The 20,675-nt window shown below is 31.8% G+C and overlaps 2 protein-coding genes across 2 annotated transcripts; both read left to right on the forward strand.

Annotated features, from left to right (window-relative positions):
* Nucleotides 1–6,423: 6,423 nt before the first annotated feature.
* On the forward strand, nt 6,424–11,754 carry LOC149558899 (L-type lectin-domain containing receptor kinase S.4-like). The gene is made up of 6 exons (XM_089831094.1): nt 6,424–6,530; nt 6,640–7,026; nt 7,114–7,607; nt 7,683–7,879; nt 7,997–8,068; nt 11,659–11,754. The coding sequence occupies exons 1-6, from the start codon at nt 6,424–6,426 to the stop codon at nt 11,752–11,754; spliced, it is 1,353 nt and encodes a 450-aa protein (XP_089687220.1).
* A 5,997-nt stretch (nt 11,755–17,751) lies between these two features.
* Nucleotides 17,752–19,281, forward strand: LOC149558900 (L-type lectin-domain containing receptor kinase IX.1-like). Its single transcript, XM_089831095.1, has one exon. The coding sequence runs from the start codon at nt 17,752–17,754 to the stop codon at nt 19,279–19,281; it is 1,530 nt and encodes a 509-aa protein (XP_089687221.1).
* The last annotated feature ends 1,394 nt before the right edge of the window (nt 19,282–20,675 follow it).

Consider the following 20,675-nt stretch of genomic DNA (forward strand, 5'->3'; position numbering starts at 1 on the left):
TGTATGGAGAATTCTAGATGATGCACTCCACGTTGGATGGTTAATTTTAAACTCCATGATGTTCCAACTAGGTAGTGAATCCTCCATTGGTCGTTGCATATACCTATGCACTTAATCGACTCTTCTAATACATTCATCCTTACTCTATTATTACAAATCTAAAATCTTTCTCTAGCTCACAAATATGATACAGTGCAATACATTTTAAAAGATGAGAAATTTTTTAATGAAGAAATCACAATATATATAAACTGGCGTGCCACCAAAAAAATAATACCCTATACATCACCGAACCTGTAGATACTGAGACAGACAATAACATAAAAAAGAGTTTAAACAAATGGAAAACTACAACATCGTGTAACAGTTATCCTGATGGTTGTATAACTTTGGAGTGGCATGGAAGAAATAGCCACCACAAATAGAATAACAAAATCTTCATTTTTCAAATTTAAATAACAAAAACCAACGACTTAAGAATTCTAATCATAGAAAAACCAATGCAATCACCTTTCCTTTATAATAAAATCTAAAGACTGCACTACAAAATGGGGGAAATCATACCAGAGTTAAGCTCTGCTACAGTAGATATCCCTAACAAACCTAATATTTGTAGAAGTTAACACACAATCTCAATGTGGAAGTGGGAGAAAACCTTGCACAAATTTATCTACAAAATTGTATTTCAATAATTTTTCAAAAAATCACAAATTTGATGACAACAAAAAATTACAAATAACTTTTGATAGTGACCCCAAACGGAAAAAAAAATATCAAATCAATTTTCACTTTTGTTTGCAGGGAACTTAAAAATCATCATAGACTCTAGAATAAATCCAAAAGTTCTACAATAATTCACAAGAAATTTAGGAACAATCTAGAACTATAAATGGAAAGGCATTCACCCACGACAGTTGTAACTATAGTATTAAATGTCATATTTAAAAAGTATTAAGTAATCTTACATTGTCCTTGCATTTTTGTTGTCTATTTTATCTTTCCAGTCCACTCTAGCCTGGGCAATAAATAAAATATTACAATGTGTTAATAATTTTAAACTGCCATTTGTTCATTGGTTGGAATAGTTTTCTTTTAAAATTCTTAATAGATAAAATATAAAACCCCTAGCGAACTGTATACGGACTAATTAGAAAATAAGAATAATTAATAAAAATGAAATTGAATATATGTGTGCACTACATACTATAGGATAAATTTTATCGATGTGTGATATTGCTATCAAGAATTAACTGTGTAGTTTTTGAGTCAAACTTATTGACCCATGTTTCATGAGTAGTGATTCAACATGAATCCATCCCTCATTAGAATAAATAGAATTCTCGGTTTCTGAAATTAATAACTCTGCATATTGTAGGAAAAAATGTTCTACTATCTTTTTGATTGAGGTTTTTGGTGTTTCACTTTTAATTTTTCTTAGTATCCTATTTGGTAACCATGCCACTTTCTTATAGTTTTTCAAACACATTGAGCTAAATAAAAAATAAATTAAATCAATGTAAATTCTCTCAACTCATTAGATTTTTTGTATTTTTGAATGGCTCTAATAATGATTTACTCTACAAAGAAATCCCTATATATCTTACGCCAAAACTTGCAATCCATCAAGTAGTCTCTTGAAGTGTAAATAAATGCTCATATGATGATAATATTTTTGGAAACAATGCAATATATTTTGTCACTCATTTTAGCATTTAACAAAATATATACATGCTTAGGACTTTGGATGGATTAAGATTTGGAATTGCTTAAGATTTGTTTATTAATTATTATTTTCCTAGTATACAACATCAAAATATTTACAAACATGACAAATTTTGAGTCTATTATAATTCGATTTTCTGCATTTTGCCAATAAATATTTTCCACCATCAACTGTCTATCAAAAAATTTTGCATGCATGTTGACATTTTCTCATCTCACTCAATGAGTACATTTTTGTTTGCAAATTCAGAATTTCTCACATTTTGGGGCCCTATTCTTACAATGGTAAGTGATAAAAGTAGCATTGGGGACCTTAAATTACAAATGGAACAACAAACAAACTAAACAATAGGTTTCCTCTTGTCTTATATTGCCTCAAAATAAAATAAAAAATAGATTTTCATTTGTCATTAAATGTTTAATTTTTTTTAAATTGTTTATTCGTAAATTATTTCTAATTATTGATAATTTTTGTAATTTGGATAAATAAATGTAGATAATTTTAATAATCCTTAGAGGACTTAGATTAGTCTGGTTTAAATTAAATATTTATGTCCTAAGCTAAATGAGTAAAGATATAATAATTGAGCTTGTATGTTTGACAAAGATATAACTCTGTTATTGGCATGGGCTTTTGAGTGTTGTAGCTAGTAGACATCAATGGAGTTTTCCTTTTGTCAACTGATATGTTTTATGAAATGATTGCATATAGAGCATGACACTGGAACTATTATACTGCTACGTCCTAAGCTAAATGAGTAAAGATATAATAATTTAGTCTAAGACATTCAAAGTAAAGGTGTAGGTGGGAGCTTGTATGTTTGACAAAGATATAACTCTACTATTGGCATGGGCTTCTGAGTGTTGTAGGTGGTAGACATCAATGGAGCTATCCTTTTATTAATTGATATGTTTTATGAAATCATTGCATATAGAGCATAACATTATTGGAACTATTATACTATTGCCAGCCTATGAATATGTTTTTGCTACTATTCTTGATTTCCTCTTCATGCCCTCTTGACTCCACATGTCATATACAGGCTTGTTTCTCTTCACAAGAGTGCACATAGACTTACAGGTCAAGCATGTTAAATATTCCTATTGTCTGAGACTGTAAAGCTTAACACATAGAAAATAATATTTATTTACAATATGTGTAATTCTAGTTTCTATGATATTACAATTTCCATCAGAGGTCCTACTGATTCCATTTGTCCTTCCTCATTAATACAACTAAATTGGTATGCCCCTAAGCTTCCATTAACATTTGCAAGAACCATGTGATCTTGAACAATACTATAGCCATGATTGTTGTCAAATCTTCCCTCATTTTACATGTTATCACAAGTACCTACAAGTAAAATTTCATCCAATTTAAAGTTCAATGCTGTATGCATTATCTTCAATTCTTCCTAGACTTCTTAAGATGTCCCTATGATGCACCTGCATCATGAACTTCATTAATCATTTCTACATTTGATGTTTTTTCCATGCTTAATGTCCAGTTTTTGTTATAATTTGAATCATTGTGCTAATATGGGAACTCTAATTTTGTAAAAATGTAGGCTTCATCAAGATCAACAAAAGCTTTTAAAGTAATAGCATAGAAGAAACTAAAGAAAAGAAATGAATTCTTGTAAGTAAAAGGATCCTAGCAACCTGTGCAAAGGAGAAGAAAATACATGTCAATTGAATTACAAGAACGTAATCATTGATAATGAGGACAATTTTTCAATTGAAAGTGAAATTATGATATTGCTAAGAGGGTTTTACAATATAATCATTTTTTAATAAAGAAGGCAAATTTTAAATTCTAGAAAAACTGAGAAAGATGTAAGTTAGAGGCCTTTCCTTGTAGATGATCATATTATGATTTATGATGAATCCATAAAGGCTAGATTTCTATTCTTCTCTTAATATATATTGATAGAGAAATCTAGAAACCGCTTGGATCCATGTATTTGGGGTCCCATTATAGGAAAAAATAGGAGATAGAATAGTAGCCCATATGGTTGCTCCATATGCTAGAAAAACCATGCTCTTTCGTAGGAAACTCGTGTGCAACGGTTTCAAAAGAATGTGCAAAACATTAAATGTTCTTTTACATTAAGAAAATGCATTTTATTGTCCTAAAACAACTTAATAGGTCATTGCTGATATGTACTTATGTTCTTCTTGCTTATTTGTATGACAGTTAAACATAGTAGGCTGATTGTATGTTATCATTGGCTGGCCCATCTTGTCCATAGTTAGAGAAGCTTATTTTATTGTTGTGAATCCACTACGTGTTGTGTAGGGGGAATGATAGCAAAACCAAGTAGAAAGAAAGATCTAATTTATATTATGATATTAGTCTAATATCTATTTTAAAAATTGGCATATATATGCTATTTTATAAGTTCGGACATCTTAAAGTGACACAAAAATTTTTGAAGATGAGGTAGAAAAGACATCAATTGCTAAGAAAGATTTGGAGAATGAGCATAGAATGATTGGATCAATGTATTGTCCAAAAAAGCATGACACAAGAGATTTCAACAGAGAATACCTAGACCAACACATTATCCACAAAGTTATGACACAAGAAAGTTCAATGGAAGACTTTCTAAAAGAAAATGGAATCAAACACTCATTTCACAAATAGCAAGCTTGGATTAGGAATTAAATTATGATCCAACAATTCATATTTTCTAAACTTGGAGTACAAATACATTGAAAAAAATATAGCATGATAGCCTTGGTATGCTTAGCATAACCTATACAGTCAACTAAGAGATACTGAAAAAGTTGACTTTAGCACTCAAACCATCTAAAATCAATCCTTATTGTTTTGTAACTATATATAATTATTGATGACTATTTCTTTTGTAAATTTTTGGTTGTATTAAATCAAGCTATGGCAATTACTTCCTTGAGTTTCATGCTTGTTTAAGTTTTAGTTACTATGATGGCTTTGTTTATTTGGATATCCATGTTTAAAGCTTGGTTGCAGACAAATTCTGTAGTAGCATGTTTGCACCATTTGTTGGAAGGTCAACTACTAAATTTTAAAAGCCTTGCCTCTACATACTAGATAGGCATCTATATGCTAGACAATAGTCTGCCTTGGTTAGTTAAGCATGGTGAGCTTTTATTTTACTGTAGATTGTAGCATTTGATCAACAAAACATTTATGCATTTTACTTATATACCATTCACATTTTGTGTCATAATCATTATTGAAAGCAAGAATATCATATTGTTCAAGCCAATGGTAAGACAAACTCTTGACACAAAGTTTGGTCATTACTTGAGTTGGCTTTAATATGTTGAGGGGAAGCACATGGTACAGGTGGTTGCAAGAAGAACCTCTTATAGAATTATCGCATGAATAAAGTATGAGACAAATCGCAAACCACATTGTGTGGTTCTTTGACCTTTCCTCTTATTTTCATAACTAGTGGTTGGTCTAAGTAAACTTTGTGTAGATCATTTACAAGGTCTAAGTAAGCTTATTCTGATCTATCTAGAAAAAATAGTGTCTACGTATCACAATCCTTCCAAGACCCCATTAACCCCATCAACCAACTTTCAAAGTTATGTCAAGCCTTAGTGCCCAAGAATGTCTCCTCTTCTAGCTCAATAATCTATGCCCAATTTTAAGTTAAATAGCTCAATGCTCTCTTGGAGCTATTTGGAATTTGGTAGATTCATGGTAGTGAGCTCTCCAATTAAAAGACTTCCATATGCTAGGGCCATAAAATATCTTCTCAAGACTACTGCTCACCCAAGCACTATATTTGTTTAGGTATAACGTTTAAACTGTGTGAGTGCTTTTAGTCATGAATCACTATCTCTATCTCAAGTCAGTATATACATTATTGAGACTTGCCTTAAATTATGCAAGCCGGTGATCCCTACAATGACCATAAATGTCTGTAGAGGCTAGGGAATATGGATGCTATTAGAACTACATATAAAATTGATAGGCAAGATCCTAGCTTAGATGTTGCTAGTGAAACAATTGTAGTTTCATCCCTAGTGTTCTCCAGCATGAACCTTTCCTACTCCAAGAGGCTCATTTGTGCTTCCATCATGGTAAATTTATAATAGCTTCATGAATGCAAGCTATATTATATTGTATTTTTTTGTTGAGGAGCTCATCAACCTTCCTATTCTAGATTTTTTATTTCACTGAAAAAGCATAGATGATCTTATAGTAACTCGCTTAAGTCTACAATCTCTCCGTTCTATTGCTCTTCTTATGAGTTAGAGGTAAAAGTTAATAAATGTGGTATGTTTTTAGATTATACTACAACAAAAGATTAGTTGAATTGATCTTCTTGGGTGATCTCTTAGGATGAACTATTGTGGAGCTGGGTGGATATATAAAGTATTAAAAAGTGTAAACTATTTGATTTACATTCAAGAAAATGGCTAGAGTTTCCGAGCTCATGAATTAGACAATATACATGGGTGGTTCAATAAACATGTTGGAATCAAAATGATTTTATTAAGGTACACAAACTTGAAGTTGTGGGTGTTAATAAATTTCAAGTTTTCATTATGGATTTTTTTAGTTCTATATTATTTAAACTAAAGCTATCTAAGTAGATGCTTTACTTTCAACTTTTTCAACTTTAAGCTCTGGCCAATTTTTCAACTTACTTTCAATTCAATATTGATCTGAACAACGAAATATACGATAATCATGGAGATATGGCACCATTCGAACTAGAACCACCAGAGGACGCTTATGGTGGATTTCTTGGCTTGTTTAATGAGGAAAGCTTTAAACAATCATCTTATCAGATGGTTGCTGTGCAGTGCAGAGTTTGATACATAAAACAACGATTGGGATCTTGATGACAATCATGTTGGGATCGACGTCAATAGCATTTTCTCGAAGTTCATTTTTCCACTCAATACATCAAGTCTATTCAATCGCTCTACACACCAAAATCTCACAAACGCGACATGGGATGCCTGGGTGGATTATGAAGGTCTAGAAAAGCTTCTGCACTTCTTTCTCTGGTATAATTCTTCTAAACCCAAAATCCCTCTATTTAACCACACAATAGATCTGAGCAACTGTCTACCAGAGTACATCAAGATTGGCTTCTCGGCTACCACTGGAGAGTACAGAGAGAAGCACATCGTAAAAGTTTGGAATTTTAGTTCTGAATATTCGTGGGAAGTTGGACCTCCTGCTGAATTACTTAGAAATGGCAATGCAAATAGATTTTCTATGAAAGTTTATTTGATATGCGTGTTCTTCGTTGTTGTGGTCCTATGTGGCTTCATAGTTGTTCGCTGGTGGCAGTATTTTAGAAAAAGGGGAAGATAAGGTAAGGCTAGGGAAGAGAGTCATCAAGAGCTGGATGAATACTGTTCTCATGGCCCTCGAAGCTTTTCCTACGTCGAGCTCAATGCCGCGACACAAAATTTCTGTGAGAAAGAAAAGCTTGGACAAGGCGGCTTTGGCAGCGTTTACAAAGGAATCCTACCTGGCACCGGGGAGGCACTAGCTGTGAAAAGAATAGCTCTAGGATCGAGACAAGGAAGAAAGGAGTATGTCTCTGAAGTTCAAACAATCAACAGGTTGAGACACCGTAATCTTGTGCGGCTTTTAGGATGGTGCCATGAAAAGAGAGAGTTACTTCTTTTCTACGAGTACTTGCCAAATGGGAGTCTGGATAAACACATTTTTGGGGAAGAGGAGGATACGCTGGATTGGAGCCGAAGATATAGTATCGCCTGTGACATTGTCTCTACTCTTGTTTATCTCCACGAAGAGTGGGACCAGCCTGTCGTTCATCGAGATGTGAAGGCAAGCAACGTAATGCTGGATTCTGATTTCAATGCCAAGTTGGGTGATTTTGGTTTGGCGAGACTGATGGAACGTGACTAGGAGGCTTCCCATATGACCATGGTGGTAGGCACGTAGGGGTATGTTGCTCCAGAGTGCTACATAATAGGGAAAACCAGTCCAAAAGCTGACGTGTACAGCTTTGGGGCGGTTACACTAGAAATTTCCTGCGAAAGGCGACCGGTTGATCACAGCCTTCTGGTCAACATCTATTGCATACTGGACTTTTTGATGTACGGACCACTTTCATTCGTAGATAGCATTCCTGACAAATATAACACATCTGTGGCATTTTCAAGCTATCCAGTTGTTGTCAAAACTGCATTTGGGATCTATAGAAATTATTCATAAGAAATACAGTTGGGTTTTGTATATTTTCTCTGTTGCCTTGTCCACCTAAATTTATCCTATTTTGGCTTGTAGGATGAGGTGTTTCAGGAACACGGTCTATTGTTCTTGAATTTTCATTCTGGTGACTCATTTCCACAAATACAGGTAATACTTGATTGTATCTATCACTTATTCAAAATCAACTTCATGTCTCCCTTGTGTTTCAAAATGAGATACTTCATCAGATGTTCATTGACAGGGAATTCTATCCCTATTTTGTAATTCCAATTCTTGTATTAGCAATCCTGCCCTTCTTCTAGAATAATTTAGTCACCGGACTTCATTTTTCCTTCTTCTTTCTTCTTCTCTTTCAGCTTGTGTCATTTTTTCTTCTCGTTGTCTATGATACTCTCTTTGGTATTCTCTCTGGTATGCTCTTTGTTGCTCCATTTGGTATTGTCTTCTTTCTTGATCCGATTGGAAATTCGTACTTGATTTATTCATTTCTATGAAATAAATTTGTAACCAAACATTAAAAAAATAGTAGATTTAGTAAATTATTTTTTATAAAGTTGGTTTAAAATATCACATTAATTTAGTGGCATTGTACTTTAGATAAGATAGATATTTATTCATTTCTAATTAATAGTTTAACAATTCACAAATACATATAGGAGGAACTTTTTTGTGTAGATAAGATCTACAAATATACTAAATACCAAATAGTCTTGTATGTATAATACTAAATTTATTTAAGACAAAGGAAAAATAACATACGTTCATCAAAATTGATAAGTCGAACAGAGAAATTAATAAAAAAAATTGATAATGTCAAATAATATGACTCCTAGATTTCATTATAGTGATGCAAAAATATGTGGAATCCATCAGTGAGGAAAAGGTTATTTTTGCCATCAATGTGCTCTTCATCATAACAGATGTCTTTCATAAATTCAAAGAACCGAAATGATTTCTTCCACGCGTCATGAATTTCCTTTGTATATTGTCCCATCTAAAAGATTTGAGAATCTTGGACACCTCGAACATGAAAGCTCGCATTATGAATTTCATCTGTATTTTTTTTACAAGACTTAGAAATGATTGTTCCCAAACTATCCAAATAATTTTGACAATTTGGCTTGATTGCACCAAGTCATTTGGAAGAAGTGGGCTTGTGATAGTGTTCTCAGAATTATTTTGTTGAGCATCCATAGTAAAAATTTTTCTAATATCTATAATGTAAGGATAAATAATGGTCAGTATCAAAATGACAAGAATTAAGCTATGCATATATAGCAATAAATTGGTATTTGAAAGAGAAGAAAATTTGTTTGATTCTTTCTTATTGACATAATTCTACGCATTTAATTTCTTTTAACAAAAACCTTATATCTTCTTAATATTATTTATATAATGTTCTAATCTTTGATTTAAAAAATGAATAGTAAAACCTAACTTCAAATATTAAGGAGAAAATAGATAACATTTCATGAAATATTGTTTTTTATTTACTTCATAGTTTGATAGACGTTAAAATTGAGATTTATAAGTAGAATAAAATTTATAAAAATTAAAAGACATTCTTAAATATAAAATTTAAATTTCCAAATCCATCATTTCATTTAAATGTGTATTAATCTTTCAGAGTTAGTTGATAGATCTAATTGAACTTTTCTAATCTATTTTAATATAAGGTTGAAATTTATAAATTTGAGATAATTTGAAAAGAATATTAGAGATTATATCAAGGCCTAGGACCTACTTCTTACATATATCACAAGACAAGGTAGAGACCATGTAGTTTCTATTGTAACAAAGCTTTTAAGAATTATTTTTTCATAAATTTTGTTCTTTAAAAATACATAACTAAACGATACCTATAATTTTAAACTTTCTTTTATTATCAAGCAATAAAAACTTATTTTCCCATAAGTCTATTCTCAAAGGATGCATAACAACAATACAATAATATTGATCAATCAATATAACATGAAAAATAGTATAATCTAAAATTTTATATATTAAAAATGATCTATCTATTAAAAAGATTACTACTCATTAATAAAAATTAATGTATCATACATTATAAATATATAAATTAATTATAATTGTACATGTGTATCTATGTTTATTTATCTAAACTTGGATGTTTGATAAACTATATAATGGATTGGTTTCAAATTAATTTTCTATTTCTTAAAAAAACCACTCCTATTTTTATTAAAGAGTTTCCTTAAAGTATTATATTTAAATTGCTTCATGATGTATAATGAGCTTATCTAAATTATTCTACTACTATTTAATATCATGATAGTAGTTGATAAAACCTATAATAGTATAATTAGCTAATCTCAAATCCATCTACTTTTATTTAATAGTACAATAATAGTTCATAGGACCTATAGCATATAATTAATTGATTAAAAATTATTCTACTTTTGTTGAAAATCTTATTAATAGTTTGTAGGAGCTATAATTGATATAAATCTCATCTACTTTTATTTAACATCATGATAATAGTTCACATGACCCATACTATATAATTAGTTGATCTAAAATCTATCTACTACTCTTCAACATGATGATGATAGTTTATAGAATGCAACACATATAAAGATTTAAAATCTTACAAGATCAAATCTAAAAACAACATCGAACCCATCTACTACTACATTTTTTATTCTTGTTAAAATATTTTGAATATTAATTTAACTAAATCATAATTTTATACTAATATATTTCTCAAGACCAAATTATTTAACTAAATAAATTTTAAAAATTTTAAAACATATAATTATAAAAAATTGCAAACAATTATTATTATTAATCCACATAGTAAATAAATCTAAAAAAATTTATAAGGTTTTCTAATATCAATAATTTGAGAGCATATCTAAATTTTAACAATATAACATGAAAAATAGTATAATCTAAAATTTTATATATTAAAATGATTACTACTCATTAATAAAAATAAAAAATTAAAACATATAATTATAAAAATTGCAAACAATTACCATTATTAATATTATTTTAAAATAGCTTTGTAATATTATTTTAATAATAGATAGAGGAATATAATCATTGATTCAAATAATCTAATGAAGAAGTCAGATTAATTAATGCTATAATATCTAAATTCTAAAAATCTAATGTTTTGAATGAAGAGAAAGAAATAGAAAGAAATCTGCAATTGAGTAGAATTTCTAATATAACAAAGTTTCTAAGAAAATTTAAGGAAACTATGCAGATTTCAAAATAGGAAAAAACTACACAATAAAAGTTTCTAAAATGGAAGAAATAGAAATCTACAATGTTTCTAATTGATAAGAATTTCTATTCTATCAAAGTTTCTAAGAAAAATTAAGGAAATTATAGAGCTTTGAAAATAAGAAAAAACAGCACAATAAAAGTTTCAAAAATAGAAGAAATCAAAACACATAAACATACGTACTCAGAATAATGATCCTATTGCTCAATCCAATGTTGAATAGAAATCATAATATTGATCCTGTTACTCAATCCAATGTTGAATAGAAATTAGAATATCGATCTTGTTGTTCAATACAATGCTGCATAAAAAAGAAAATGGAGCATAAGGCAAGACATTTGGTTTTCTTGTCATAACAGATTATTGGCTTTCTTCTTGCTCGAGTGAATGACGAAGAAATATATTTAGAAAAATCTAAATGTGTCTTCACACTGTCAGCAATAAACTGTTATTTGATGACGACCTGACTGGACGTGACGTTTAGAATTATGGACTTGCAGGACGCGTGTTTAATGTTTGGAAATATCGAAGTGTTCAAACCAAAAATACAGTGTGGTTAATGAGGGAATGGGAAGCGTAAATGTTAAGCATTGCTGGTCAAGTCCACATGGAATTTCAATAAAGGACGTGGTATAACTGTTCAACTACTTGTCATATTTTTTCAAAATGTTAGATTGTTTACAACAAAATGTACTCCCATTGTAGAAGCCTCTCGGCTTAATTAACACCTCTTAGAGAAAACAAACTGATGAGGCATTAAAATACTATACAAAAAACTGGATGTCTATGATATTCGACATTTGTGGACCATGCCTATTTGCCTCAAAAAAGACTGAACTCATGGAACATCACAACAAGAACCCCCGATAGTTTCAACCTGTTCGATGTTTTTCGTTTGTAATGGCCAAAGGTATTCCATGAAAAATTCCATATCGGATGACATCGAAAATATTTCTCTTGCACGCTCTTCATATCTCAACCAAGACCTTGATGGAACCTGTGGGTCGTCGAGGTTTCATCATCACTAACAATTTCCTAGGTCTTATCGATAACAAAACAATAATGAAATTTAACGCAACACAAAGAGGCCTATGTGTTCGTTGGTATGTCAAAATGTAATCACCCGACCGACTGCATTAAGAAATGCTCAACTTCTATGTGTTTTCTAGGGAATGCCGAATCATAAAATCAGTAAGTAAAATAAACACAACAAACTAACAAGGAATTAAACGTTTTATAAAATAGACTTGACTTATATGCTAAGCACCATATTATGCACCATGCTTGTCTGCCTTCAAAAAGACTGAAATGCAATATCAAACAAGAAGCCCATGAATTTCAACGTCAGTTTTGTACTTTTTTAGAATATCCACGAGGAGTTCCACTAAGAATTCCATATCGCTTGATATCGAAAACACTTTCCCATCTGGTGTCCCAAGATTACAGTTTGGCAAGATGAGTGGAATATTAGTTGGGAGGGTTTAAAGATATTTAGTCAAATGTTGCGAAGTGAGAAATATTAGTTGAAATTTTATATTATATCATATAAGGATGAGGTGATCAGTATTATATGTGTATCATATTTGTTTTAAATGTTAAAAGAGTAAACAAGATTAGCATTAAAATATCAAGAGCACCATATTGGTCTAGAGTATTTTCTCTTCCATGCAAGATATCCAAATACAAATAACAAAGAGTGATTGTCACTGTATCACACCTTTTAAGTTGTATGACGAATTCTAGATGATGCACACCACATTGGATGGTTAATGTTAAACTCCATGAGGTTCCAACTAGGTAGTGAATCCTCCATCGGTTGTTGCATATACCTATGCACTTAATCAACTCTTCTAATACATTCATCCTTAATCTATTATTACAAATCTAAAATCTTTCTCTAGCTCACAAATATGATATAGTGCAATACATTTGAAAAGATGAGAAATCTTTTAATGGAGAAATCACAATATATATAAACTTGCCTGCCACCAAAAAAAAATACCCTATACATCACCGAACCTGTAGACACAGAGACAGACAATAACTGGAAAAAGAGTTTAAATAAATGGAAAACTACAACATCATGTAACAGTTATCCTGATGGTTGAATAATTTTGGAGTGGCATAAAAGACCAATGCAATCACCTCTCCTTTATCATAAAATCTAAAGACTGCACTATGAAATGGGGGAAATCATACCAGAGTTAAGCTCTACTACAGTAGATATCCTTAACAAACCTCATATTTGTACAACTTAACACACAATCTCAATGTGGAAGTGGGAGAAAACCTTGCACAAATTTATCTACAAAATTGTATTTCAATAATCTGTCAAAAACTCACAAATTTGATGACAAGAAAAATTTACAGATAACTTTTGATAGTGACCCCAAAAGGAAAAACAAATATCAAATCAATTTTCACTTTTATTTGCAGGGAACTTAAAAACCATCGTAGACTCTAGAATAGATCCAAAAGGTCTACAACAATTCACGAGAAATTTAGGAACAATTTGGAACCATAAATGGAAAGGAATTCACCCACGAAAGTTGTAACTATAGTATTAAATGTCATATTTAAAAAGTATTAATTAATCTTACAGTGTCCTTGCATTTCAGCTGTCTATTTTATCGTTCCTGTCCACTCTAGCCTGGGCAATTAAAAATAATTACAATGTGTTAATAATTTTAAACGGCCATTTGTTCATTGGTTGGAATTGTTTTCTTTTAAAATTCTTAATAGATAAAATATAAAACCCCTAGCAAAATGCATACGGACTAATGAGAAAATAAGAATAATTAATAAAAATGAAATTAAAAATATGTATGCACTACATACTATAGGATAAATTTTATTGATGTGTGATATTTCTATCAAGATTTAACTGTGTAGTTTTTCAGTCAAACTTATTGACCCATGTTTCATGAGTAGTGATTCAACATGAATCCATCCCTCATTAGAATAAATAAAATTCTTGGTTTCTGAAATTAATAACTCTGCATATTGTAGGAAAAACTCTTCTACTATCTTTTTGATTGAGGTTTTTGGTGTTTCACTTTTAATTTTTCTTAGTATCCTATTTGGTAACCATGCCACTTTCTTATAGTTTTTCAAACTCATTGAGCTAAATAAATAATAAATAAAAATCGATGTAAATTCTCTCAAGTCATTAGATTTTTTGTATTTTTGCATGGCTCTAGTAATGATTTACTCTACAAAGAAATCCCTATATATCTTACGCCGAAACTTGCAATCCATCAAGTAGTCTCTTGAAGTGTAAATAAATGTTCATATGATGATAATATTTTTGAAAACAATGCAATATATTTTGTCACTCATTTTAGCATTTGACGAAATATATACATTCTTAGGTCTTTGCATGGATTTCGATTTGGAATTTCTTAAGATTTGTTTTATACTTTTTCTTTTCCTAGTATACAACATCAAAATATTTACAAACATGGAAAATTTTGAGTCTATTATAATTCTATTTTGTGCATTTTTTCAATAAATATTTTCCAACATCAACCGTCTATCAAAAAAAATTTCATGCATGTTGACATTTTCTCAACTCACTCAATGAGTACATTTTTGTTTGTAGATTCATAATTTCTCACATTTTGGGGTGCTATTCTTACAATGGTAAGGGATAAAAGTAGCATTGGGGACCTTAAATTACAAATGGAACAACAAACAAAATAAAAAATAGGTTTCCTCTTGTCTTATATTGCCTCAAAATAAAATAAAAAATATATTTTCATTTGTCATTAAATGTTTAATTTTTTAAAAATTGTTTATTCGTAAATTATTTCTAATTATTGATAATTTTTGTAATTTGGATAAATAAATGTAGATAATTTTAATAATCCTTATAGGACTTAGATTAGTCTGGTTTAAAATAAATATTTATGTCCTAGGCTAAATTAGTAAAGATATAATAATTGAGCTTGTATGTTTGACAAAGATATAACTATTTTATTGGCATGGGCTTTTGAGTGTTGTATCTGGTAGACATCAATGGAGTTTTCCTTTTCTCAACTGATACGTTTTATGAAATCATTGCATATAGAGCATGACACTGGAACTATTATACTGCTACATCCTAAGCTAAATGAGTAAAGATATAAAAATTTAGTCTAAGACATTCAAAGTAAAGGTGTAGGTAGGAGCTTGTATGTTTGACAAAGATATAACTCTGCTATTCGCATGGGCTTCAGAGTGTTGTAGGTGGTAGACATCAATGGAGCTATCCTTTTACTAATTGATATGTTTTATGAAATCATTGCATATAGAGCATGACATTATTGGAACTATTATACTATTGCCAGCCTATGAATATGTTTTTGCTACTATTCTTGATTTCCTCTTCATGCCCTCTTGACTCCACATGTCATATACAGGCTTGTTTCTATTCACAAGAGTGCACATATACTTACAAGTCAAGCATGTTAAATACAACTATTGTCTGAGACTGTAAAGCTTAACACATAGAAAATAATATTTATTTACAATATGTGTAATTCTAGTTTCTATGATATTACAATTTCCATCAGAGGTCCTACTGATTCCATTTGTCCTTCCTCATTAATACAACTAAATTGGTATGCCCCTAAGCTTCAATTAACATTTGCAAGAACCATGCGATGTTGTTGTATGTGCATACCCATTTCCAAAGCCTCAAGTCAGTACATGTAGAGAACATACTTGTAAAGGTTTTTTAATTAGAGTTTAGTTTTTTAAAAACTATCGAAAGCTTTAGCCTTTTAAGAAACATTTGAAACCATGTATTAAAGTTTACAATTAAAACAAGTTTAAGTTCCATCTAATTTGTTTCAACATCTATGTGATGAGCATGCAATCTTGAGTGCAAGATGTAAAGCTACCAAAGCCTATCACCATCTATCCACATGCAAGTCTCAAGTCATCATCAATGTTCCTACTCATTGAATCAGTCTGCCTTGCTCCCTTCTTGTATCTCTTATTTGTAAAACCTTAGACTATTATTTTTCCTTATATTAGAAGGTGCTAGCTCAATGGATGAGCCGCTGCATTACAAGCAAGGGATGGTGGTTCAAATCCATCATGCCTTAACATGAATTAATTAATTACATTGCAATATATATATATATATATATATAGAACTTATTATTTTCATACCATCTTTTCTCTAACTATTTTCAAGAAAAAAATAAGCGAGATTAAAGACGTTTCTATAAAGAAAAAATTAAAATCATCTCTAAGACACAATAATGGTTTTGTTCCTTATTGTCTTTCTAAGACAATAGTCTAAGACACTCACTTAAAAACAATACTTAAGACAATACACAACTTTTTTTTGTCTCCATTTACAACAATTTACTCAAAAATTATCTCCAATATTATCTTAAAACCACCCTTCATGTTGTAGTGATCACCCAATGTCCTAATCCTTAAAAAAAAGATTCATCTTCCATTTTGATCAAAAGAGAGGGACCTCAGCTCCTTTAAGTGCTTTTGTTTTCTAGGAAATTCTGGATCATAATATTAGAGAAAACAAACTCACGATGTTATACGAAAAATTGGACGTTTATGATATCCGACATTTTGTGGGCCATGCCTATTCACCTTGAAAAGACTAAACTTGCAGAACGTTGCAACAAGAACCGCCGAGAATTTCAACGTATTCGTTGTGTTTCTTTAGTAATGCCCAAAGGCATTCCACAACAAATTCCGTAGCGGATGACATCGAAAATATTTCTCCTGCAAGCTCTTCATGATATGTCAACGTCAACGAAGACCTCGATGCGTTTCGTCGAAGTTTCATGGTGACTAGCAATTTCCCAGGGCTTACCCGTCACAAAACAATAATGAAATTTAACGCAACACGGAGAGGCCTATCTGTTCTTTGGTAGACCAAAATGGAATCACCCGACCAACTGCAAGAAATGCTTAACTTCTATGTGTTTTCTAGGACATGCCGAATCATAAAATCAGTTAGTTATCTAAAGAGAACAAACTAACGAGGAATTTAACATTTTGTAGAAACAACTCCACTTATATGCTATCCACCGTCTTGTGCACCATGCCCGCCTGCCTTCATAAAGACTGAAATGGAATATCAAACGAGAAGCCCATGTATTTCACAATTAGTTTGTACTTCGTTAGAATATCCACAAGGATTTCCACCAAGAATTATACGTTGCTTGATATCAAAAAGAGTTTTCTTGGGCTCTGATCCTGACGTCCATGAAGAGCTCGATGAAACCTGCAGGCCATCGAAGGTCCATCAGACTAACGAATTGGTAGGTCCTAATCCTGTAAGATAATAATGAAGAGAGAAGCCTATGTGTTCGTTCCTATCTCGAAATGGAATCGGCTGAACAATTGCAATAGCCTTCTTCCTATGAAAGGCACTACAAAATATAATTGCTAACAAATTACCCTCAGAGACCCTCTAAATCACATATTAGGATGGCTAAATTCACTCACCCTACACGAGCCTTCCTTTTCTTAACTTGTGTTGCTCTTTTCGTATTATCATCGCATGCAGGAAACGTTACTTTTAGCTTCCCTCCTCTAACAGGTATAGAAAGGAAAAATGATGCCACATATCAAGATAGTAATCAAGGAGCCCTGCAGCTTACACAAAATGAAGCATCAGGGAACCTTAAGAACAGTTCTGGCTTGGCGTATTATACTGACTGTATCCCGCTATGGTGGATTTCTTGGCTTGTTTAATGAGGAAAGCTTTAAACAATCATCTTATCAGATGGTTGCTATGGAGTTTGATACATACAACAACGATTGCGATCCTGATGACAATTATGTTGAGATGGACGTCAATAGCATTTTCTCGAAGTTCATTTTTCCGCTCAATACATCCAATCTATTTAATCGCTCTACACACCAAAATCTCACAAATGCGACATGGGATGCTTGGGTGGATTATGACGGTATAGAAAAGGTTCTGCACTTCTTTCTCTGGTATAATTCTTCTACACCCAAAATCCCTCTATTTAACCACACAATAGATCTGAGCAACTGTCTACCAGAGTACATCAAGATTGGCTTCTCGGCTGCCATTGGAGAGTACACAGAGACACACACCGTAAAAGTTTGGAATTTTACTTGGGAAGTCGGACCTCTTGGTGAATTACTTAGAAATGGCAATGCAAACAGATTTTCTATGAAAGTTTATTTGATATGCGTGTTCTTCGTTGTTGTGGTCCTATGTGGCTTCATAGTTGTTCGCTGGTGGCAGTATTTCAGAAAAAGGGGAAGAGAAGGTACGGCTACCGAAGAGAGAGATCCAGAGCTGGACGAATGCTATTCTCATGGCTCCCGAAGCTTTTCCTATGCCGAGCACAGTGTCGTGACAGGAAATTTCTACGAGAAAGAAAAGCTTGGACAAGGCGGCTTCGGCAGCGTTTACAAAGGAATCCTGCCCGGCACCGAGGAGGCACTAGCTGTAAAAAGAATAGCTCAAGGATCGAGACAAGGAAGAAAGGAGTATGTCTCCGAAGTTCAAACAATCAGCAGGTTGAGACACTGTAATCTTGTTCGTCTTTTAGGATGGTGCCACGAAAAGGGAGAGTTACTTCTGGTCTACGAGTACTTGCCAAATGGGAGTCTGGATAAACACATTTTTGGGGAAGAGGATGATACGCTGGATTGGAGGCGAAGATATAGTATCGCCTGTGACATTGCCTCTGCTCTTGTTTATCTCCACGAAGAGTGGGACCAACGTGTCGTTCATCGAGATGTGAAGGCAAGCAACGTAATGTTGGATTCTGATTTCAATGCCAAGTTGGGTGATTTTGGTTTGGCGAGACTGATGGAACGTGACCAGGAGGCTTCCCATACGACCATGGTGGTGGGCACACAGGGGTATGTTGCTCCAGAGTGCTACATAACAGGGAAAACCAGTCCAGAAGCTGACGTGTACAGCTTTTGGGCGGTTACACTAGAAATTGCCTGCGGAAGGTGGCCGATTGATCACAGCCTTGAAGAACACAATTGTTTCCCTTTTCTTGTCAACATCTATTGCATACTGGACCTTCTGATGTACGGACCACTTTCATTCGTATTTAGCATTCCTGACAAATATAACACATCTGTGGCATTTTAAAGCTATCCAGTTGTTGTCGAAACTGCATTTGGGATCTATAGAAATTATCCTTAAGAAATACAGTTGGGTTTTGTATATTTTCTCTGGTGCCTTGTCCACCTAAATTTATCCTATTTTTGCTTGTAGGATGAGGTGTTTCAGGATCAGGAACACGCTCTGTTGTTCTTGAATTTTCATTCTGGTGACTCATTTCCACAAATACAAGTAATGCTTGATTGTACCTCTCACTTGATTCAAAATCAACTTCATGTCTCCCTTGTGTTTCAAAATGAGATACTTCATCGGATGTTCATTCACGAGTAATTCTATCCCTATTTTGTAATTCCAATTCTTGTATTAACAATCCTGCCCTTCTTCTAGCATAATTTAGTTGTCGGACTTTATTTTTCCTTCTTCTTTCTTCTTCTCTTTCAGCTTGTGTCATTTGTTCTTGTCATCGTCTACGATACTCTCTCTGGTATTCTCTCTGGTATGCTCTTTGTTGCTCCATTTGGTATTGTCTTCTTTCTTCATCCGATTGGAAATTCATACTTGATTTATTCATTTCTATGAAATAAATTTGTAACCAAACATTGAAAAAATAGTAGATTTAGTAAAAAAAATTTTTGTAAAATTGGTTTAAAATATCACATTAATTTAGTGGCATTGCACTTTAGATAAGATAGATATTTATTCATTTCTAATTAATAGTTTAACAATTCACAAATACATATAGGAGGAACTTTTTTGTGCAGATAAGATCTACAAATATACTAAATACCAAATAGTCTTGTATGTATAATACTAAATTTATTTAAGACAAAGGAAAAATAACATAATTCTACGTATTTAATTTCTTTTAACAAAAAACTTATATCTTCTTAATATTATTTATATAATGTTCTAATCTTTGACTTAAAAATTTAATAGTAAAACCTAACTTCAAATATTAAGGAGAAAATAGATAACATTTCATGAAATATTGTTTTTTATTTTCTTCATATTTTGATAGACGTTAAAATTGAGATTTATAAGTAGAATAAAATTTATAAAAATTAAAAGACATTCTTAAATATAAAATTTAAATTTCCTGATGCATCATTTCATTTAAATGTGTATTAATCTTTCAGACTTAGTTGATAAATCTAATTGAACTTTTCTAATCTATTTTAATATAAGGTTGAAATTTATAAATTTGAGAAAATTTGAACAAAATGTTAGAGATTATATCAAGGGCTAGGACCTACTTCTTACATACATGACAAGAGAAGGTAGATACCATGTAGTTTCTATTCTAACAAAGTTTTTAAGAATTATTTTTTCATAAATTTTGTTCTTTAAAAATACATAACTAAATGATACCTATAATTTTAAACTTTCTTTTATTATCACGCAATAAAAAATTATTTTCCCAT

Source organism: Cupressus sempervirens, chromosome 5 (assembly GCF_028749045.1).
Source record: "Cupressus sempervirens isolate cs-2001-9-10 chromosome 5, ASM2874904v1, whole genome shotgun sequence".
Classification (NCBI taxonomy): Eukaryota; Viridiplantae; Streptophyta; class Pinopsida; order Cupressales; family Cupressaceae; genus Cupressus; species Cupressus sempervirens.